The sequence below is a fragment of the Cebus imitator genome, unplaced genomic scaffold (assembly GCF_001604975.1).
Source record: "Cebus imitator isolate Cc_AM_T3 unplaced genomic scaffold, Cebus_imitator-1.0 Scaffold299, whole genome shotgun sequence".
NCBI classification, from domain to species: Eukaryota; Metazoa; Chordata; class Mammalia; order Primates; family Cebidae; genus Cebus; species Cebus imitator.
Genome location: NW_016107614.1, coordinates 2,273,210 through 2,296,517, shown reverse-complemented (window position 1 = coordinate 2,296,517; position 23,308 = coordinate 2,273,210). Strand labels below are relative to the sequence as shown.

The following is a 23,308-nucleotide window of genomic DNA, read 5'->3' as shown; positions in this document are numbered from 1 at the left end:
TAATTTAGCAGGAACAGGTTCCCACTAAATGTTTTTATTTTAAACTATCTAATTAGAAAAACGAACATGAACAGAGGAAAAGCTGCATGAATAGGAATTGCAATTAGTAGAAGAAATACAAACGGTCAAAACATTTTTAAAAGGTTCAAAATTATTGAAAAAGAAATTCAAATTACAATATAAGTACAAGTTGAAGAAATAGAAAAATACTTTTCTCCAACTAGCAAAGGTTTTTTAAAACTAGAATATAAACTATTAATCCTAATGGGAGTGTAAAGGAGTAAAAAACTTTTAGCTGCACAGGATGGCTCACGCCTGTAATCCCAGCACTTTGAGACCAGCCTGGCCAACATGACAAAACCCCGTTTCTACAAAATAAATAAATAAATAAATAAATAAATAATAATTCCCAGCTACTTGGGAGGCTGAGGTGGGAGGATCACTTGAGCCCTGGAGTTTGAGGCTGCAGTGAGCTGTGATTGTACCACTGCACTTTAACCTGGGTGACAGAGTGAGACCCTGTCTCAAAAACAACAAAAAAAAAACTTTTGAAGGGTTGTTTGAAAAGGAGAATCAGAAGGCCTAAACACATTTGTACTTTTAACCCAGCAATTCTACTTCTAGAAATGTATTCTAAAGAGATAATTCAAGATGTATATAAACACCTAGCTATAAAGACGACTCCAGCATCATTGTTTATAACAGCAAAACAAAAAGATCGAGGCCAAGTGCAGTGACTCATGTCTGTAATCCCAGCAGACTGGGAGCCGGAGGCGGGCAGAATCACCTGAGGTCAGGAGCTCGGGACAAGCCTGGGCAACATGGCAAAACCTTGCTTCTATGAAACATAGAAAAATTACATGGTGCATGTGCCTATAGTCCCAGCTACTCAGGAGGCTGAAGTGGGAGGATCACCTGAGCCCAGGAGTTGGAGGGTGCAGTGAGTAGTGATTGTGCCATTGTACTCCAGCCTAGGTGACAAAGCAAGAGGAAGGAAGGAAGGGAGGAAGAGAGGAAGAGAGGAACAGAGGGAGGAAGGAAAGAGTCTGAGAAAAAAATCTGTATGTCCAACAACAGGAGATTGCTTAAATAAATTATGGTGCATCTACACAACAGTGTATAAAACAACTTAAATTGGTTTTGTACAAGTATGTTTATTACATAAGCACCTTTTTTGTCATAGAAAAAGCCTCATGATACTAAGTGAAATTGAAATAGAAGTAGGTTCAAGGCAGTGTGTACAGCATTTTCAGAATAAAAATCTTACAATCATGCCTAGAAAAAGTGTGGGAATATCATGTAACAGAATGTTCACAACAATTACTTCTAGGCAGTGGGATTACTGGACATTTTTACTTCTACTTGCTGTATACATTTTCTAAATGTTTTCCAGTGGATGGGAATGAGCTGTGTAGTTAAGGAAAACATTTTGTGTTAAAACGTTATCTCCCTTTCCACCACCTCAAGGATGCTCCTGTGCCTGCTGAGTATGCTTGAATGAACTCATACATGTTTCAGCCATGACCAGGGCCACATCTCATTCAGGACCCCTCCCACCCACAGCGCCACTATCTCTTCCCACCTTCCCTCCCTTCCCATTCCCAAGGCCATATCCTCGAGCTCCAGGGTTAGAACTCCGGGAGGTGCCCCTGCTTCCTGCTTCTATAGATCCTAAGCATCACAGGTCTTCACTGTAACAGTCCTCTGCTGAGAAACCATCAAGAGCTCCCCATTTTCCTAGGGATATGTTTCAAATGTCTCAGCTTGACTTCTACTGTTCCAAGCTTATTTCAATCCTGTCATTACCATTCTGCAAAGTAAACTAGGGTAAACCCCCAACTCCAGACACATCACAAACATTCCTTACCTTTGCTGACACTGTTCATTCTACCTGAAATGCCTTCTCTCACATCCCAGCTTCTGCAAATCCAAGGTGCCCTTCCAGGCCCACCTCAGAGCTTACCAACCCCCTCACCAGGAAGTCTTCCTTGAGTTGCTTGCTACCCGTTTTGAATCCCTCTGGTACCTCATTGACTTAGTTTTCCATTTGACAAATACCGGTTGAGCACCTACCACATGCCGGCACTATGCTGGTGACTGGGAAACGAAGTCAGGCTTGTTTCTGCTCCTTGAAGCTCATTGTCTAATGCAGAGACCATCATTGAACGATAAAACTAACATCAGTAATAGACACAGTTATAGATTGTAAAGAGTGCTTTTCAGAAAAACAAAGGTGATGAGAAATCTGAGAGGGGACCTGATTGAGATTGGGGGCTGGGAAATGACATGTAAGCTGAGTCCTGGAGGATGAGTCAGAGTTGACCACACATAGAAGCCAGAGACATTTCCAGGCAGGAGTAAGAACCCAGTGAGCTGGAGCCTGGCAAGTAAGGGGAGGGAGGCTGAGTCAGAGGGACAGGCAGTAACCACGGCACCCCAGGCCTGCTGATTGCTCTTATCCCAAGTGCAATGGGGTGATATTAAAGGATCCTAAGCAGGTCTAGATCTTGCAAACATAATCACACATGAGTTTGAGAAATATTACTCTGCAACGCAGAAAACAGATTTGGGGAGGCAAGAGCAGCATCAAGGAGATCAGTTCATCCACTACTGCAGCAGCCCAAGTGTGAGCTCGGACCAGCGGCAATGAGGATGAGGAGAAGCAGATGGGCTCCATTTGGAATTAGAATTGACAGCACTTGGGTTGGGCTGGGTGCGAAGAGGAGGAAAGTCAGGTGTCAGGTAGCAACTGAGTTTCTAGCTTAAGCACCTGGACCGACTCTGATATCAGTGTGGTATCTGCACCCATGCAGCCCAGTTCTTAGTGAGCCAAGGAGGAAAAGACAGGAAACCATCACTGACTCCCCCGGAGGGGAAGCTACACTGAGCCATGAAAAAGAGTTAAGAAGGAAGGTAGCTTGAGGCCGTTCCTGTGGGAAGCCAGCTCACAGGACTCACATCGACTCCAGGCCAGTAACCCGGGTAGGAGGCAGGGAAAGAGGCTGGGTGCAAATTGCAGGATGAGGCAGAAGATAAGTGGCCCAGCTGGCACAGCAGGCAAAGACTCAGGGATGAACATCTCATTCAACTGCTCATGCAGGCAAGCTTGAGAATATTTATTGGTAATTGGCAGAAGTGGTTAGAGGTGGCGTGATCACAGATAGGTCCGTAACCAATCAGCAGGAAAGCTCTGTTCCTGTTGCTATGTTTGCATCCAGGCAGAACCGTATTATGAGCAGGCTGAGAGAGTACCATGAGAAACCTGCTTCTACGCATTTGGTTTATCTGTCATCCTCTCCCTGCTTCATGGGTGAGTGCAAGTGAGCTGTAGAGCAATAAATTATCACTTGACACATGCTATGTATCCCAGGAGAACTCTCTGTAGCCCTGAGAGGGAGAGATTAGCATTCACAGGCCAATGAGATTGTTACTTATAGGGAAATCTAAAATAGGGAACAACACTATGAGTAATAATAATAACAGCAAGGAGAAGAGCCAACAATTAATGACTGTTTGCTAAACACTTCGTATTCACCGCCTCGTTTAATCCTCAAACAAGCTTATATAATGGGTTTCAATATCATTATTTTCCAAATGAGGAAACTGAGGTTTAGAGAGGTTAAAAGACTTGGTCAAAACTACACAGGAAATAAGGGAGAGGGGGCAGACGCAGGTTTCAAGCCACGGGATATGCGATGCCAAAAACAATCTCTTCAATAGGATGCCTCACTGCTTCTGCTCTTTATCAGCCAGAGCCTCCTTGGGAAAGACTGGCCATGGAAGTCTTCTCCCTCTGGGAGTGGGGAGAGTGGCTGGACCCATCACCCTCAACTAACCTGATACCCATGCACTGACCTTGGGCCTTCTGGAAGAGGGGTAGAGGAACAGAGACGGGGCAGGTATATTTTCACACCTTGCATTCATTTATTCTTCCCTAGGCTTTAGGACAAAGAGTACTTGGAAAGCCAGACTTCTCTTGTCCTTGTCAGATTCCTAGACAAGGAGAGAGAAAAAGATAGGGAGAAGGTCGTGGGCTTTGGTGCTCAAGGAACAAATACACAAATGTGACCTTCAGACTGGGCAGCATGGAGAAGCTCGTTCACTGGGGGTGGAGGCAACCAGGCAAAGTTGGAGGCCCCAGGGTTGAAGAGGCCACATGGCCTAGAGGGGAGAATAGGGATTAGAGGTCTCAATGTCCTGTGCAGGTCCCAGCCCAGGCTCTCCCCTGTGCAATACCCCTGAGATCATGTGAGCCAAGGCCATCTCCCTCGAGTGTTCACATCATCTCCTAGAGTGTTTGAGGGACCAATGGACGGGATGGAAGGAAACGAGCTTTGTAAACCATGAGGTGTGGCCCAAAGCCATAAGACTAGGCTGCAGTGTGCAGGTTATCTATCATTGTTCTTCCTATTAAAAAATCACGATGAGAGTTGCAAAGACAAAGCTTTGGGAACCGGTGAAGCTACAGCATCTATTCAGATTGTGTGACCCAGCCTCTGTGGGGGAGGGACGTGCACCTCTATCAAATGTGGCAGGGCTCAAATTCCTGCTCAAACCCCAGCTTGTTGGAACCCAAACGCAGGAACACTGTTTTAGAAAGAGGAGGGGTTGGAAGAAGCCACCAGCTGAATGGAGGCTCAGGTCCAAAGCTACTTATACATCTCCAAATACCCAGGGGCTGGTTTCTTCAGTAGGGCTCAGACATCCGGTTGGCTTGCAGGGCACCAAATGCCTTAGCCTAATGCCATTGAGATTTATGGAAGATTTAAATTTCTAGGTCAAAGTCTCTGGGTATAGCCAGGCATGGTGGCTCATGCCTGTAATTCCAGCACTTTGGGAGGCTGAGGTGGGCATAACACTTGAGGACAGGAGTTCAACACCAGGCTGGCCAATATGGCAACACTCCATCTCCGCTAAAAATACAAAAATTAGCCCAGTGTGGTGGCGCAATTCCTGTAATCCCAGCTACTCAAGAGGCTGAGGCACAAGAATCACTGGAACCCAGGAAGCAGGGGTTGCAGTGAGCTGGATTCTAACACTGCGCGCGCGCGCGTGCACACACACACACACACACACACACACACACACACACATACACACACACACACACACAGTCTCTGGGTGTACAGGAGAAATAAGAGTTGGCACCATTAGAAAACATAAATTCCTTAAAACATCACCTGGCTCTGTGTATTAGTCCGTTCTCAGGTAGTAAAGATACTACCTGAGACTGTCTAATTTATAAGCAAAAGAGGTTTAACTGACTCGCAGTTCTGCATGGCTGGAGAAGCCTCAGGAAACTTACAATCATGGTGGAAGGTGAAGGGGAAGCAGGCACATCTTACCTGGCAACAGGAGAGAGAGAGAGTGCACAGGGGAGACTGTCACTTTGAAACCAGCAGGTCTGGCGAGAACTCGCTAACTATCACGAGACCAGCACGCGGGAAACCACCCCCATGATCCAATTACCTCCCACCAGGTCTCTCCCTTGACACATGGGGATTACAATTCCAGATGAAATTTGGGCGGGGATGCAAAGCCAGACCATTTCACTTTGGTTGTTCAGATATTTAGTTTCCTGCCACTTGGACACCTTGCTGAATTTCTGTGGGATGGCAATAATTTAAAATATACTATTTACTGGATGCCTACCATGTTCAGACATGATTCTAAGTGCTTTCTCGGTATTGATCACTAAATCCTCATAATAACCCTATGTGGATAGATATTAGTAACCACATTTCATAGATAAAGACAGAGTCCCAGCAAGCCTAAACAGGTTTGCCCACAGTCGTGAAGTGGCAGAGCCAGGATTTGAACCCAGGAAATTTGCCTCTAGCACCTGCTCGCTTTGCCCCCAGGCTGTCTCAGAAGTATGGAAAGCAGTGCTGCTCATACAATTCAATTCACTCCACACACTTGTTGGTGCATAACAGGTTCTTCAGGGCCCACATAACTCTAGCACTGTATATTTCATATTTATTGAGCACTTCTGTTTGCTAGGCATGGTAGCAAGTGCCTTTATATACACGCCTGTTAATCAGAGTTTCTATTAACGGCATGATACACACACGGACACTGAGGCTTTACAGGCTGAGGGACTTGGTCCAGGTCTCACAAAAAGTGACAGAGCTGAGGCTCGGTGCATTGGTTCACGTCTGTAATCCTAGCACAATCCGTGAGGTGGGTGGGTCACCTGAAGTCAGGAGTTCAAGACCAGCCTGGCCAACATGGCAAAACCCTGTTTCTACAAAAATTACAAAAATTAGTGGAGCATGATGGTGGGCGCCTGTAATCACAGCTACTCAGGAGGCTGAGGCAGGACAATAAATTGAACCCAGAAGGTAGAGGTTGCAGTGAGCCGAGATCATGCCACTGCACTACAGCCTGGGTGACAGAGTGAGACTCTGTCTCAAAAAAAAGAAAACAAAGTGACAGAGCTGAGAAGGAAAACCAAAGTCAGCCCAGTTCCAATGCGTGGGTATAGAACCACAATATGTCAGCAAGGTCTTTGCTCTCCATGGTCTGGGGAGGGGCCAGGTACTCAAACAACCATAGTTCAGGCTGGGGAGTGCCCTGAGAATAGCCGGAGAAGCAGTGGTCATCCGGACAGTAGAGCTGTGGTACCGCTGAATGAGAAGCCCTGCTGAGTTGTCTACACTCAGCTTCCATTTGGGAGCCTCTTCTGCTGAACAGACTGAGTCCAGCCCGGGGTAGGAGGCTCCCCAAGGGCAGGGTTGAATCTACCCAGCACTTAGACCCTCAGCACCCATGCCAGGCCCACATGCCAGGTGCACGGCATAACTGGGGCTGTGTGGATGCCTCAGTGGCATCATGCCTATCCTCATTCCTCTCCTCTCATAGTGTGGGACAGCAGAGGAAAGGACACTCCCAACACACACGCCACCCTGAGGGAACGGTGTGCAGTGCTGATCACTCACTACCGGGTGGGACAGAAAAGGAAAAAACAGGTTCCATTGATGTAAGACTTGGGGACCTACCTTTGATTACGTTGTTGTGGACTTTTCTGTCTACCAAATATGGGCTCTGTCCACAGAGGCATCAAAGGACCAGCAAGTTCAGGCAGAAGGTCTAGGCCTGAAGCTGTTTCCCCATTTACACAACGGCAGCCATCATAGCTGCTTGTCTGCTCTGGGGGCTGTGCCGAGGGTCAGTGGGTGGTGGTCTTGCTGTCATTCAGCTCCTGGAACAGCCCCCTCTAAGAGCAGCCCGATGCATCCTCCTTCCTGGTCCCCCCTTTTCCAGACTCCAGCACCCCTGCTGCGGACTCTAGGCTCTGCTTGGCATTGGATGGCCACACACTCCACACATGCTTGGCTGATCTGAGATCTCAGCTGGAGCAGCTCTGCTAGCCAGCCAACTGTTCCTCAGGGGCCAAGACCATGAGCTTCCTCCCACAGCTCTGCCCCTGGCCCTGTCCTCATCTGTATTAACTTAAAAAAAAATCTTTATTGCGATATAACTCATATGCCATAAAATTCACCCTTCCCTTACTTTTGAGACTCTGTTTAACAGCAATGATCAGGTCTGAAATTAAGAATCCCTTGCCCTAATTATACTATAGGAAATAAATTATTTGTTTATTGCAAAAATTCAATTTCTCCTATAGCATTTCAACAAGAGTTTAAGAAGTGCTGTTAGCACCTGCTCTGTGCTCTGATAATGTATATATCATTATATACTTGCCTTGTGCCAGGTACTGCGCTCAGCACTTGACAAACATTATATTATTTAATCCTTACAGAAATCTTGAAAAGTGTATATTACTAGTTCTTTTTTTCCCTGAGGCTCAGGGAAGTTAAGTAACACACTAAAGGTCACACAGCCTTGCCTAGGTGGCAGATTTGGAATCTAGGTCTGGCAGGCTTCAGAGCCTGTGCTCTTAACTGGCTCACACCTCTCCTCATTGCACTGTGGAGTGTGAAATTGTGAAGAGAAGGTGGACTAGATTCTGCTCCTGTATCATTTAGAGAATCGGAAAAGACAAACATTTAACTCCAATATGGCCCTGAAATATTTCAATTCCATCAAATCAGCACCTGCCCATCAGCAAGGACATCATAACAAGTTAGAATGAAAATAAAGATATAAAGACATCAGCCATCCTCACCTAGGTGTGGCCCATGGGTGGTAGTCTGACGGGGACAGGTGGAGCACCAGGCAGATGGCAACTCCCATTCTGGTGATGGGCCATGCAGGGAGACAAGCTTCCGGGAGGCACCATGTGAGCTTCATCTCTGCTTAAAAACCAAGATGCCCACCCTGCCATGAAGGTTGGCAACTCCAGGGGAGCACTGTTTAGGACTCTACGACCTCTCCAACGCACTCGGACCACTTTTAGGAGTCTCCGGCACACTGGCCCCGGGCTGCTGCAGTTTCTAGGCTGATGGTTATGTGAGGGCTGCTGGCAAGAGCTGCCCCAGAGAGGGTGTAGGTGAGCCCCAAAAGAAAACCTGATTGGTGAGATGTCTTGGAGAGTATGGCAGAGTCAGGTGAGACACCAAATTCCAGGCAGAAGTAAAGTCTGGAAGTGTGGGTTTGCCCTCACTAATGGTTCCTGAGCCACAAGACATGAGAAACCACCAGCTGTATTTATCCTATCCTAGCATGGGACCCACAGCCGTGAAGAAGGCCCTGGTATTTACCAAGCCATCTACTGAAAAGTGAAGCTCGCTATCAGACAATTCCCTCAGATTTAATAAACCCAAAAGGCTGTTCAGCATTTTCATATCATTTGAGCCTCATTAGACAATTTTGAGTCACATGCCCTCAGCTTCCCTCTGGGCAGTTCCATGCCTCTGCCACATGTCTCCCCACCTTTCTGCTTGAGAACATTTTCTGAATCTGTAGAGCACTCTATTCCCAGATATTCAGGGAAGTGAATGACTTGGGGAATGTGGCAAGTCATCTTTTCCAAAACCAGCTACAACAACATCTCCCATTTCATGTGCTCTTTTAACAATGTGATATTGACATGCCTCCCACTGGAGAGGTAGGTCTCTGCTTGCCCACCTTGAATTTGGGAGGGCCTGTGGCCGTGATGGAGGTGACAATGTGTGACTCTGAGGCAAAGCTATCAAAGGTAACACAGCTTCCATTTGGTTCTCTTGGGATGCTTGCACTTAGAATGCAGCCGCTGTGATTTGAGGAAGTCTAACTAGCCCACATGGAGAGGCCACAGGGATAGGCCACCTAGGTGTTCCAGCCAACAGGTCCCAGGAAGCAGACAACCTCCATAGCCAGACATGTGAGTGAACAAGCCTTCAGATGACTTCAGACCCCACTTGCTGAGTCACCCCAGCCTGTAAGTCTTCCTTGTTAAGGCTCAGCCATCATGGAACAAAGACAAGCCTCCCCTGCTATGTCCTTTCCAAACTCCTAATCAACAGAACATGAACATAATGAAACAGAGGTTGTTCTATGGCCACTGGTCTGGAGAGCTTTCTAATAGGGGAATAGAAACTAGACTGGGGAGCAGACAACGAAGGGCAGCAGCCTTTGGATAAATGCTGCAGCCTCCTATTCTCTGGCAGATAACTTGAGAGGCATTCTGTAAGCTCTTCTAAAGAGCTCCCAGTGGGGTCAGGGGCCCATTGCCTAAGGCAGCTACCTTGATTCCACTCCCTTCATTGGATCTCCTCCCTCCCTGTCTCATTCCTCCTGCTCCCTCAGCCCTGCTTCCTGGGATCACCTTCCACGCAAACTGTCTACACCCAAGTCCTTGTCTAAGGCTCTTCTTTCCGAAGAATCCAACTAAAACTGACCTTTTGTCTATCCTGCAGGGCAAGCATTTTTGCTCCCACTCCTATTTTGTAGCTGAGGAGACTGAGACATGGACAGGTAAAATGACTTGCTCAAGGTCACATGGTGAGTCAGGGGCGGCAGGGTCAAGATAAGAATCTAGGCCCTCTGGCTTGAAATCACCTTAAACATTGTGGATGAGGACAGGCAGGCATGTAGGCAGAAGCAGTCCTCCCAAGCTTTGCTCTCAGAGGCATGGTGGCTGGAAGGATGCCTTGTGGTTTACTGCCAGTTGAACCCTTAGCTGTATTGACAGTATTAGAAGAAAAATAGCAAAGCTATGGACTACCAGACAGAGAACATGCCCCAGATGCCCCATCCCCCTCACCAGCCCCAGGCCAGGAGGGCTTCATAGACTAACTCGCACTCCCCGGTCATTTGATTTAAGTCACCCCTTTTTACAGCATCAAATAGATTGTCTATTAGAAAATCTAAATTTTCCAGCTTAAAACCTGCTTTAAGGTCAGCATGAAGATGTTCTTTCCATCAGTTTCTAGAAAATCTGTTTATAAAGTATCTATATCTCAAGCCCTGTTCTATGTACTTTATCAGGAATCATCCCCATTTACAAATGAGGAAACTAATGTCCAGAGAAATCAAGTGATTTGCCCAAAGACACACAGCTTGTAAATGGCAGAGTAAATGGTGAAAACGGTATTAACAAATTGCAAAAGTAGTGAAATGGTAAAATTACCAGTTTGTTCATCTTCTGAGAGGTTGGGCTAGAACCAACGATCACAGACTCATAGAACACTGGATAGGAAGAAACCCAGGGGGTGTCTTCTATGATCATTACACTGAAGTGCCTGCAAGGTACGAAGAAGGCCCATGGCAAGATGGTTGATGTAGATCAACAGCACAAGCTCTCTGGACATGTTGCTTTGCAGTTCTAACAAGGCAGCCATTTTCATTCTGCAGGTAAGGAACTGGGGCCCAAAGAGGAGGGGAATCGTCCAGGTAACACAGCTCCTGAGAAGCCAGGAATAGAGGCAAGACCCTCCCCTCTGCATTCTGAGTCCACAGTATGGAGACCTGCACCAAGAAGGGAGAGTGGGAGGTATTTTAGCTTTGCAGCCCTCAGGCAGGTCCTAAAGGGAAAACTTCTGGCTGGAAGAGTCAGGGGGCTTTAGGATTTCACTGAGATAGAATGGGCGGCTGCCCCTAGATGGTTTGCATTAAATATGCAACCAAGAAGTGCAGTGGCCCACTAGCCAAGAGACAAGTCCTTTCTCTGAGACTTCAGTACACTGATGAACTGCTTGCTGGCCTTCCAGACAGCTGTTCTCCAGGTCAGGCAATTTCCAATTAGATGGGATGACTGAGATGTTACCTTTTCCCCAGGTTGCTCTTATCATCGCCGTCTTCTGGCCAGTCTTAGCATCGGAGTATCCCAGGGAGAGGCCAATGGGCTGGGAGAATTCAAGGAGGTTGAGGATGCCTGCGGCTGTCTGAAGCCACACTGGCCAAGATCCTCTACCTTCGGGCCCTGCCTGTGTATCCCATCCTGTCTGTGAAGAATCACAGAATATGCATGCCCCTGGTTATCTTACATTTTCTCTAAAATTACTGAGGAAGATGAGGCTGTAACAGGCAAGCCTGCCTCAGGGTCATCCTCCACAGCTGAGACCGGGAGCTGGATGTCTCTTGTACATCTGGAGTCACAGTGCCCAGACCAGCACCCGACATACTAAGAGGTGCAGCATACATTCCTGAGCAAATCAATCCCTTCCTCACTGCAGGCCTCAGCTGCCTGCACTGCCTCCCAGAGGTCCCAGCTCACACCCAGCAGTGTCGAGGATCTGACAAGCGCAGGAGGTGGTCCAGCCACTCACTTTATCCCACACCTATTTTCCTAGCTTCAGGGGCCCTCTTTTCAGGGCCAGGCTGCCATTCCACAAGTGCTCTGGAGCCTCTTGTCTTTGCCCTTGAATTAGGTCCTATGAGGAACTCATGATACCTGAGCCAGGCATGCTACCTGCTGAGGTTTTCTCCATTTGCCCAGGAACCAACTCTTCTGCCCACCTTCCTAACTCAGAAGCCCCATGAGGTACAGCAATAGGTGGATATTCTGCAGGAAACTTCCCTCACTAAGACCAGACCCGTCAAGACTAGTTTGATCTTCAACCTTCACAAGATTCTCAAGTCTCACAAACCCCTCCTGCCTCCTAGTACCCTGATCTTCTCCAGACTTTACCCAGTCCTGACCCTGGCAACCCCCAGCCTCGACCCGAGCCACTGCAGTGACAGTAACAATAAAAATGACGACAATGCCATCATTTCATTTGCAAAGGATGTTCCCATAAATCACCTGAGCCTCCTCTAATTACTGCCACCAATTTAGAGATGAGGAACCTGAAACTGATAGAGGTTTTCAGGGTGTGAAGGGGCGGCCACTGGCCCACAGGCCCCGCAGAGACCTGGCCGGCCACAGCCCCAGGAAGGAGCACCTGCTCCGCCGAGGGTGGAGGTCGCGCTCTTCCCTCCCAATTCCTTTCTGCCCACCGCCAATTGAAACAGAGCCGCACAAAGCCAGAGATAAACACCATCAATGGCCAGGAGCGTCTGTGAGAGCCTCTGAGCCCAGCACCTCCCGGGGAGCGTGAGCACCCTTCTGCCAGTGCTGGAACTGCCCCACACTCATCAGCTTGCTGGAACATGCGCTTCGGCCCTTCGGAGTTATAACGCCTCACCGACTCCAGCTCGGTAGCCGCTCCCCTCGGGACTCAAGAGCCGGCCGGCGGCCCCGGGGAAGCGGGAGCTGCCGAGCCGGGGCGGCGGTTGCGCCCGAAAGGCCGGTACGTCCCGGGGCGCCGTTTCTGGGCAGGATTAGAACACCTGCCGGCTTCCATCTCCGCCCGCCCAGGGCGACCCTCAGGCCCGGATGACGCCGAGGGGCTACAGGGAAGTTTCCAGCTATTCGAGTCTTGCTTATTCTCCCTCGGCCACCCCTTTCCTTTTGCCCAAATTGACGCTTTTCTTTTTAAAATCTCCTCCCAAGCGTAACCACAGATCTTGGGAAACTTTGCGCGAAACTTAGGAATGCTGTGAAATCAGTGCCAGCAACTCCATCTGAGCCTGGAAGCGCCGCGCCCAGCCCGGCACTTCTGCTCCGACCTAGAGTGTCCGGCGGTGGCCAGTGCTGGCCACCCGCTGTCAGGCGACCCTGGCACCTGCCCCGGTCCCTGGGCGTCCTCTTGGCCTCGGACACCCGCCCTGAATCGCTTTGGGAACGTGCCGGCTGTTGCCCCCCTGGTGCGCGCCGCAAACCTGGGACCGGGACGTCCCAGCCTCGGAGTGATTTTTAAGCAATTCCGCGGAGGCATTGTCTTCCCGGGGAGCCGGGGATCTCAGCGGAGGGGAGAGGAGACCCGCCCCACAGACGGCAGCGCAGGCTTGCCCACCACCTCATTTGCATTTCAAAGGCAAACTTCTGCGGGACTTCCCCGGCGGTGGCGGCGCCTACCTGCTTTGCAAGGGTCGTGGTAATGCTCCAGCTGCTGCTCGGTGCCCTCCTCGCCGTCCAGCGCCGAGTAGTCCACGACGGCGTCCGGGCGCTCTCCGAGCTCCCCGGCGCTGCGAGACAGCGGCAGCAGCAGCAGTGACACCAGGGCCCCAAGTGCAGTCACCCGGGGCATGGTGGCGCGGGGCCGGCGGGGGCAGAGGGAGTTGCGTGCACGAAAGCTCAGCTTGGCGAAAGACGGTGCACTGGGTCGGTCCGCTGAAGCCGGGACTCGGTGGTTACACTGGGCTGCCGGGCATGGCTCCGGCGCGGAGCAAGCGGAGCGCGGCGCCCCCTGTCTTCGTCAGGACAACCGGGAAGCCGCCTTTCGGAGCTACTAGCCCGGCGGCCGAGGCTGCGGCGGCTGCGACTGTGGCGGTGGCGGCTGTGGTTGGAGCAGTGGCCGCTCCGCCCCTCTCCACCAGGGCTGGACCAAACAGTCCTCGCCAGGGGCCCTGGACAGCCAATCACTCGGGCGCCCGAGGCGAGGCCCCTCCTCTTCCCGGCACCTCCGCAACTTCGGAGGAAGGGGAGCGAGGTGAAGATACTGAAGCCAAGGACCGGGGGCCAGCTCTGCGCCCACCCAGCCGAAGGCGCCTGCCCGGGGCACCACCACGGCCTCTGACCCCCGAGAACGCTACTCCTGAAGATCGAGGCTGGGGTTCCCGCCTCGTTTTATTTCCCTAACTCACTTTACAACTCCCCGATGCACACGTGGCCGGAGGCTGCAACAGTGGTTAGAGCTCGGAGCGCTGGACCGGGAGCCCTGTGTGCGCGGTTCGTGTCACCACCAGCTGGCTGTATGCATTCGGGCAGCTGCTTCTCTGCAGGGATGAGTGAATGTCCCTTTCAGTGCAGAAAAAAAAAAAAAAAAAAAAAAATCGAGGATTTCGATTCTCACAGCTCTCTCCACATCCTCTAGTCGAGCCATGAAGGGCGCTTGCTGCGGCACCTACCTAACCTAACCTAGCGGCTGCCATAGGTAAGGAAGAAAATATTTAAGCCCACAGATTTCCCCTCTCGGTGGCCCTATCTTTCAGTAAAACAGTCTAAGAGGCTTCATACAGTCAAAAAGACACAAATGAACAGCTGTACGTGCTCTTTGTGTTGAATTGCAGACATGTTTTTATTAAATAATCCACTCACTGTTAACTTGATGGAATAAAAATGACCAATTTCTGAAGTCTGGTTATTTTTTTGCCAATTAAAAACACATGCCCGAATAATTTAGGAGACTAATCAAGAGCTATTTGAAACCCACTTCTACTTTGTACCTTAAATGTAAAAATTGTCAGAACTGAGCCATTTTGATTTAGAGATACAAAAAGTATTATTACTGTGAGGCTTTTCAAAGATCTTTTTATACGAGTAAAATGTTCCTATTAACATACAAAAGTGTATGTGTAGAGATATTTTGCATCGTGCTCAGTAGAAACCTTTTCCAATTTAAACTGCAAGCAGAAAAATGGACAACTTTCTTTTTGGATTTCCACATGGTTTCACATTCATCATTGACAAAATAGTCAACAGGGAACGCTGGGCTTCATATTAAACTGCATTTCTTGCATTTATGGTCATCTGTCTTCTCATCTATCAACCAGGATAATGATGGTTGATCTTCACACCAGTAAAGAGCTAAAAGTTAACTACTGGAAGGATGCTACTCATGTTTTGTCCTCGCTCTTAGAAATAAATGCAACATTGACCTGCCTCATGCTGTTTTCATCAAATGGGCATGTAACATACAGAATGGAGCTGGATGGGCAGGATCTGGTTAGAAACTGGCAGGTGGGAGGAAGGAACTTGGAGGGGACAAATGTCACCAAATGGCAGGGAAGGCCAAGTGGCCAGTGCATAGGCAACAGGAATGGAAGGGGGTTGAATGACATGCATTTCTGCCTGAATGCCAGGAGTCAAACCCAACTCCACAGCTCTCTGCATTTGCCCCCATGAAGGTCACCACATCTCAGTAGATAAGTCCACAGAGTCAACACCTAAAAGGCTGAACAAACTTCTGTGACACTTCCAGGTCTCCAGATGGCACTAGGCAAACCACCAACTGGCTTACTCATTAGAAGGAAATTCCTCTGGAAAATAGACATGAGAGGCCACCTCTTGTGCAAGCAATAAGGTTGGGAGCTTTCATGACCTCCAGTCCCCACCTGGTGAGTAGTGGCCCGGTCTTCTCACCAACACCCTTTGCCCAAATATTTTGAAGACAGTGGTGTTCTTGAATGAACAAGCCACAGTTTTATGTTATTAGAGTAGAAGTCCAGTTGAATTGCTACTTTGGCTATCAACAAATAAATGGCAACAAAATATTTGGCTCACTAGAAAGATTAGAAAGGAATGACTGAAAATGAACACTGTAAGATAAAACTATAAAAGCTAAACTCTAATCTGGGTTCAGATAATTTTTAAAATGTATTTTTCTTTAATTTAAAAACTATGAAAAAAAACCAGAGGTAGATTCAGAATAACAGGATTTATGAGCTAAAACTGCTCAACTTAGCTCCATTATTACATTCATTACTTTAGGTTGCTGGATCTTTGGGTCCTCTGTGAACCTGAACAAGTGTTTCTCTCCTCTTATACACCCATCCCCCACCCAACTCATTCCATCACCCAACTTATACACCCATTCCCCCACCCAACTCATTCATACCCCAGGTAACTGGGTTCTCTTGCCCCTTCAAATCTGAGTTTTATCCACCTGGGCCACTTTCTCATTTTGCCTCTCCAGGCCACCATACCTCATAACTTGCTCCAGTGCAGGGAGCAGAACCTCCAAAATAGAGGGCACTCTCATCATGCCAGCTCATTCCTTCCTTTACACTGCTGACCACTGAGAAGATACTCAGTTCTTTGGAGAATATAATTAAAGAGATTACAATTTTCAACAGCTGTTTAAAACCCTTCCTGGCTCTCCAAAATCTTCATCCAGCTCCTCAGGGTGGCATACCAGGTCTTCCATCTACCATCAAGCCTTCTTTTCACTTTTGCAGTTTTGGCACCTCCCACATTTTAGTCTTCTGGCATTAAACGTCCTGCTGTCATCCTAACCCAACCTTGCTGCTTCTCACCTCCATCTCTCTGCCTGGGACACCTTGATAACGGCACATCCTACATCCTCATGCCAGCATCGAAGCTACCATACCTGTGACACTTAGCTACCTAGGTCTGCCCTTTCTGGTCTACAATTGTAGCAGACCTCGCTCACCAACCCCAACTTAGAACCACCTTCCATGTCTCACTCTCTAGACTCTCCCTTTTCTTCCTGACCTTCAAGACTAAGTCCTGTAATCCTAGTGGCTTAGGCCAGGCCACTAAGAATAACCATAACATTGGCCAGTCCCACTTATACCAATTTACCCCTGTAACCATCTCCCACCTTTTTTCCTTTGAAACGGCTGTCAAGCAAAGTAATCATGCAAACTTTGAAAATCACTTTAAATAATCAATTAATTTAAAATGCATTTGTAAACTACACTGATTCCATATGTTCCAATTAGGCTTCCTCCCCTCTTTTCTAATGCTATAGTGCAGAGTTAACAGTTCCACAATAGTTCACACTTGAAATCAAGAAACTGGCTGCATAGGAGTTCCTTCTCTCCTGTTTTCCAACTGGACAAAAAGTGTTCATTAAAGAAATCAAAAGTAATCCAAATTTTTACCAACTATTTGGCTAAGGGGATTTGCCAAGTACAGGTGTTGACTGAGACAACTAATAAAACTAGGAGAAAAGAACCAAGGACCTAATAAAAGCGTGTTGAGTCCAGAGCAAAAACAAACAAACAAAAAAAACCAAGGAGATTGGTCAGGATTTTAAAAAACTAATCAGGAACAGAAAAACAAAACATACAAATAGACATGAAGAAATTAAGCACTGATTTCGATGTGGCACAGTAAAAATAACCTCTTCCATTTGTATACAACACTAATTTTCAATGCGACTTCTACATATATTATCTGCCTCCCAGGTTGGAGGGTGACACCCCTGTTTTGCAGTTACAGTAGGCAAGACAATAGGGCCCCGAATCTTGATTACTTCTGGGCTAAAAATAAGAGCACCTTTAGCTGCCCTGGTTTCTTATCCATAAAACATGGATATCTACTCTATCAGCTTCACAGGATGCTTGTGAAGGAACATGTGAGACTGCTTTGAAAAATCAGTAAATGCTGCAGCTGGGTGTGATGGCTCATGCCTGTAATCTCAGCACTTTGGGAAGCTGAGGCAGGCAGATCATCTGAGGTCAGGAGTTCGAGACCAGTGTGACCAAATGGAGAAACCCCATCTCTACTAAAAATACAAAGTTAGCTGGGCGTAGTGGTGCATGCCCGTAATCCCAGCTACTCTGGAGGCTGAGGCAGGAGAATCGCTTGAACCTGGGAGGCAGAGGTTGTGGTGAGCCAAGATTGCACCATTGCACTCCAGCCTGGGCAATAAGAGCAAAACTCCATCTCCACACCACCCCCCCTCACCAAAAAAAAAAAGCTAAATAAATGCAAAGTATCATCAATCAGAGGATGGCAAGCAAAGAGATGGTAAAGACTGAGTGTAGGAGTCAGGTATACAAAAAAGTCAAAAGAATGGAAAAAACAAGAAAAATCATTTCTTAAGAAAGACCAATCTTATTCATTGGACCATTCTCTCAACTATACCGTACATTAAAATTTTTTTCAAAATATAAATTTAAACCTTAAACTTTAAATACATGATTTCAGGGGTTAGCAGACTATCGCCGGTGGGCCGTTTGTGAAATTATATGGGAACACAGCATTCTCATTAGTGTATGTAGTCTACTATGGCTGCTTTGGTGCTGCAATGATAGTTTCAACAGACTGTATGGCCCTCAAAGCCTAAAGTATTTACTATCTAGAACTGCAAAGAAAAAGTCTGTAGACCCCTGCTTTATTTAATTGTGGAAAGTTATTAGTTCTTCATTTGCATGGCAATAATGGGTTATCCCTTATGCTTGGTTCATGTTTGAAAAAGGAAAGAAATAAAGCATCCAAGGGATGTACATTTAACTTTTTATTACTTAAAAAAAATCCAAATTCAGATAAATTAATACACTAGATTAGAACCTCAATTGTTTTTGATACATTATATACTGGACTTCTATTACTTTTTCAGTTGGAATATGGCCTATATGAACCAAAGAGTGTATACAAAATGGAAGTGATCATCAGGCAGTAATTGTTTCCTTGGAACTCTGCACCAATTGTCCATGCTCTGTGGGGATTTATACATTCAAGTTTGACACAGTTGAAAAGCCAACTGGAACTGCTTTTCCAAGAATATTCTGTTGTCCTTCAAATAGAATTCCATGTTATTTCTTCCTTGCCTTAAGCTTTTATAACTTTCAATTGACCTAAGATGACAGGCTGGAGTAAACACACACTATGCTGCAGTTACCAATCAGCAAGCCTAGTTCACCAATTCTTCAAAATAAGCAGACTTCGCAAATTTATTTCCATTCCTCACAATGTAATAAGAACTTAATTTTGTTTACTTTTGTCTTTGTAGATTTCTGTCTACAGCTCCAGTAAGAATGCCAAATCATATGGCTTTTAGGAAATGCTCATAAGAGAGAACTAGAGTTATTCCTCACACTGAATTTAAGTCTTAACAAATTTCTGCAGTTACATATGTTAACTTTCTGATCTACCCTACTTGTAAGTCTAATTTATTTCTGTACACACTTCCAAATAATCTTAAGTTTTTGCTTCTCTGACGGAAATATAACACCTTGATTGATGGAATACAGCTTAATATAGAATTTTAGTGAAGATATAAAATATTAATGAATACTTGAGTTTTAATACATCACTACTCCTATTTATTATGTGTTCCAATAAACCAATAGAATGAAGCACTAAGACATGGTGACATCTAAACTTAAAACCCAGAGAGAGCTGCCATATAGATTACAAATGGGTTTCCCCACCACAGATTTCATATACAAAAGCCCTTCGGTATGTAGCTTTTCCTGAACAAATACATATTAATACACCTTTTGTTTTTCACATTTGTAAAAATTCAAGGTTTTAATAACATTTCTTTGCAAGACATTTGGTATAACGTGATTAATAAACATTAGAAAACAAACACTATATCAAAGTGGATATTTGTGAATAAACCCTAAATAAAGTGGCTTTTGGAAGAACTATATTTTGCAGCAACCGACTTTATAAAGAGGTCCACCCACTCTCAATGGAAAACACCCAAGCATACCATTCACTAGGTTCAGATATCACCACAATATAATGAATTCTAAGAGTATGGGGTTTGATTTATGGGCAACCCCAGTACAATCTAGGAGCCCAACATGATATATAATACTAAAAGAATGCTTCAACATCCCTCAAGCCATTACATTTCCACCTTATCCTACTCTGGTATTAGGATTTATGTATAAAAATGTCAACTACTAATGTAGTTAAATTTCAGAAGAAGCATGCTTAATAAAGATACATGGGGAATGTTTAGTCTTAGTTTTTGATAGTATTATTCGAAGTCTCAGTTGAAAGAAATTAAGCAAATAATGTTAACAAATGAAAGAGAGATAAAAAGCATTAGTGGGGTATAAAAACCTCACCCTTCAATTAACTTAAATAATGTTATATTTTCTATTCTACAACTGAGAGCTAGGGAGCTAAACTATTTGTGAATTACATCTTCTTCAAGATATACACACACACACACTCTCACCCCTCTATGCAGCCAAAAACGATACAAGCCCTTTTCTAAAAGACTTTTAAAGATGATTAATATTCACTGTAATGCTCTTAATGTATTTGAAAATTATAAAATTATTTTTCACCACAGATTCCAAAGAACTTCAAATAGAGCTCAATTTAGAATAAAGAATTGGTGTACCTGAAAGCATTTAACCCACATATTTTCAGTAAACCCTACATCTTCCCTGCAAGATTCATATGAGAAACAAATTTCCTTTTATTAAGACAAAAGCTTACTGTCCAATTTATACTCCCATCAGACAGACTATGTATTGGTATGTAAAAGTACTTTTTGAATAAAAGTGGTGAGAAGGAAACCAAAAAAGTACTTTATATATCGTTAAAATGTTATATAATATAAGCAACTAAATATTAACTTGTAGTTTCTTTTTTCTAACATCTTAAAGAAGGATAAGAAAACAGAAGAACCAATAAATTACATTTCATATACCATTTTGGCTTAAGAAGAGGATTTACCTACAGCTTCTGATCAAATCTGTTTGATCATATCAATCATAATTAAGTGGTAAGAAATCATACTTTTCACCTTTTATAGGACTTACATGCTACAGTACAGGATGTGGAGTCCATCAATATATAGACACATACTTTGTAATGAAAACATCTTGTGTAACTATTAACCGCATGATTTTCATATTAAGGTTTAAATACAGATGTTTTGAATCTTTCTAAAAATACCAATATACAGTATTGTTTTAGGTGGTCATTTGCATAGCAAACTATTAAACTAGAAACTCAGTGGTTCTAGGAAAACTTCACATTATGAATAGTTCCAGAAAAATGTATTCAAAATTAAAATCACTTCTCTTACAAAACTGTAACCTTTATTTGTTGATCCAATAGTAAGTTAACCACTTTTACCCAATCCCCACTTTACACGGTACACCAACCTGAACAGATTTTGTGCCACAATTTCATTCAAAGGGTTTGTCATTCACTTTATGACTGTGCTGAATAATCTAGATGTAAGCAAGTCTGGAGATTTTTAAGTGTGGGTCCCCTGTACGACAGTAGCATAGTTCATAGTATATTTTTAAAATGGCATTCAGTAATTTTGCCTTTTGAACAGACAGAGATTTTCAAATTGCAAACACATCTATTTCCACAAAACAATTTGGTCAGGAAATTTTATTTGAACATTCTAAAGCAATAATGCTTTAGATGTTACTTAAGTGTCCCAGACAGGATTAACAAAATTAAATGTCTCTAAATTACAAATTTAGCTCCTGTAGGAGTCTCAGGAAATAAAGAGAAGAAAACAACCCCCCTCCCAAAAGAAGTATGACACACACATTTTGAAGAAGCCCCAATGTCTCATGCAATGGTAGGCAAGATGTAAAAAGCCACCCAAATTCACACATTTCTACACCAATCATCTTAAGAAAAAAGTACTCTGTAGTCGATCTGTACATCCAAATGCATTTGGGAATCTATACCTACGTTACATTATTTAATGTTATATACACTTATTACCCACCCCTCTTGTTTTTAATAATTTCTTATGTAAAACCTTCATTCAAACCCAAAAAAGATGTAAGACTAACTTGGGGGGAATAAAGATAATCACTTCAGACATTCAGTTAAAATGTAGTTTATCTAAATCTCAAAATGTTTAATAAAAACAAGTATCTTCTCCATTTAACACTTTGCTTTCTAACTGTACAGTACATTGCATTGTAGAGAACATACCTCTATCTTCAAACTGTACCTTCTTTGGATGGAATTAAGATGCAACTGGATAGTTTTAAGATAAATAAATGGGAAGTTGGTCCAACTAAGATGACAGCAGATATATTACATGCAGGATTTAATATTTTCTAATTCTCTTTTTAAAAAAAAGGATGCAGTTGGATTAGGGGGGGAAAAAGTCAAAAAAGAACCCAGATTCAATATATAAAAATGTCCCACAATAGGTTGACGATGGCAGTAAAAATAAGAGGAAAAAAGTAATCTTTCTGGAACATTATTTTTCAATAACATAGAAACACTAAGTGCCAGGAAGATTCCTATTCATGTAATTTTAGCATCCAAGTTTCCCTCTATTTATTTTATTGGAACAAATGCCTTAAATAAACTATTTGTCCTCTTCACTGAAGAGAGCTGGTCTATTTCATCTTTAATAGCTAGTTTTTGGGAAGATTAGCCATGTACTGTAGTAATGTCTACTGCATAAAATCCAAGCATTTGCTGTGAACAGTTGGAGAAAGCAGTCAGTAAGAACCTAGGATCAATGGAAATAGATGTTACTTTAAACCATCGACGAGAGAGAGACCCACAAAGTACCCAGTGTGTTAAAGCCCAAATCTCTTCTTGCGTTTTTCTGTTTTTGCTGCGCAAGTTTCACCCCTATGAAAAGGAAATTGATCCGAAGTTCCAGGTTTTCTTGGGTCTCTAGTCAATTTTCACATTAGTATAGATTTTTCGGACAAAGGCACTTGTTCCCATGTAACCAATCGCTCCTGCAAAGATAAAATAAGATGTTTTGAAACAAATACATACAGAGCAGTATCCATCATTTAAAAACACTAAATACTCTATGCTCTGGAAAGTTATTCTTTTTTAAAGATAGTATCTTTATGTTGGTATTCTCTCTGAACTTACTAAAACTGTATCATTTGCTCTGCAAATCACCTGATACACCAAGTCTGACCATCATATGCCAAGTCTATTCAAGTAGCAATTATTTCTTGTATAATCAGTAGCTATGGAGTTAAAACACATCTCTTATAAAGCAAGAATAATTTGATAATGGCAAAAGCCTATTAAATAAAAAAACATGTCTTTGATTTGAGGACATATTATTTTAGGTCATTAAAGTAAAAAGTGATGGAGGATTCTCTTAAGGAAGGACAGAGAGCCATATCCCAATAGCAGTTGAAGCTCTAGAGAAGAGGCATTTTCTGACAGCTTCTTTTTTATGTTTAAATTGTAGAAGCTGTGTAGCTGGTAGGCAGGATAATGTATTTGCAAGAATAGACAAGAGAGATAGGTAAGTGGGTCAGAAGTTTTGAAATGTTTTTTAACAATTAGCCTCAACCAGAGCTTAAAACACCAGAAATCAGGGATATTTGTTTGTTTTGTTAAATAAAGCATTTATCTTCTGAGTCTAAAAGAGTGCCTGGCACATAATAAGGTACTCCGTAAATATTTATTGGATGAATGAATGAATGAACTGGATGGTTCTTCATTGCAAATATAGGTTGGTGCAAAAGTAACTGCAGT

At 44.5% G+C, this 23,308-nt stretch overlaps 2 protein-coding genes across 4 annotated transcripts in view; both read right to left on the bottom strand.

Moving 5' to 3' along the window:
* TLL2 (tolloid like 2) overlaps positions 1 to 13,789 on the bottom strand; it is a 147,062-nt gene extending 133,273 nt beyond the window's left edge. For both annotated transcript variants that reach the window (XM_017502810.2, XM_037729361.1), the window contains exon 1: positions 13,286 to 13,789. In XM_017502810.2, coding sequence (XP_017358299.1) covers positions 13,286 to 13,457 — 172 coding nt within the window. In that variant the 5' untranslated portion in view covers positions 13,458 to 13,789. The remainder of the gene's footprint in view (positions 1 to 13,285) is intronic.
* Positions 13,790 to 18,343: 4,554 nt separating this feature from the next.
* Positions 18,344 to 23,308, bottom strand: part of TM9SF3 (transmembrane 9 superfamily member 3) — a 71,386-nt gene continuing 66,421 nt past the window's right edge. For both annotated transcript variants that reach the window (XM_017502806.2, XM_017502808.2), the window contains exon 15: positions 18,344 to 22,545. In XM_017502806.2, the coding sequence (XP_017358295.1) occupies positions 22,478 to 22,545 (68 nt within the window). In that variant the 3' untranslated portion in view covers positions 18,344 to 22,477. The remainder of the gene's footprint in view (positions 22,546 to 23,308) is intronic.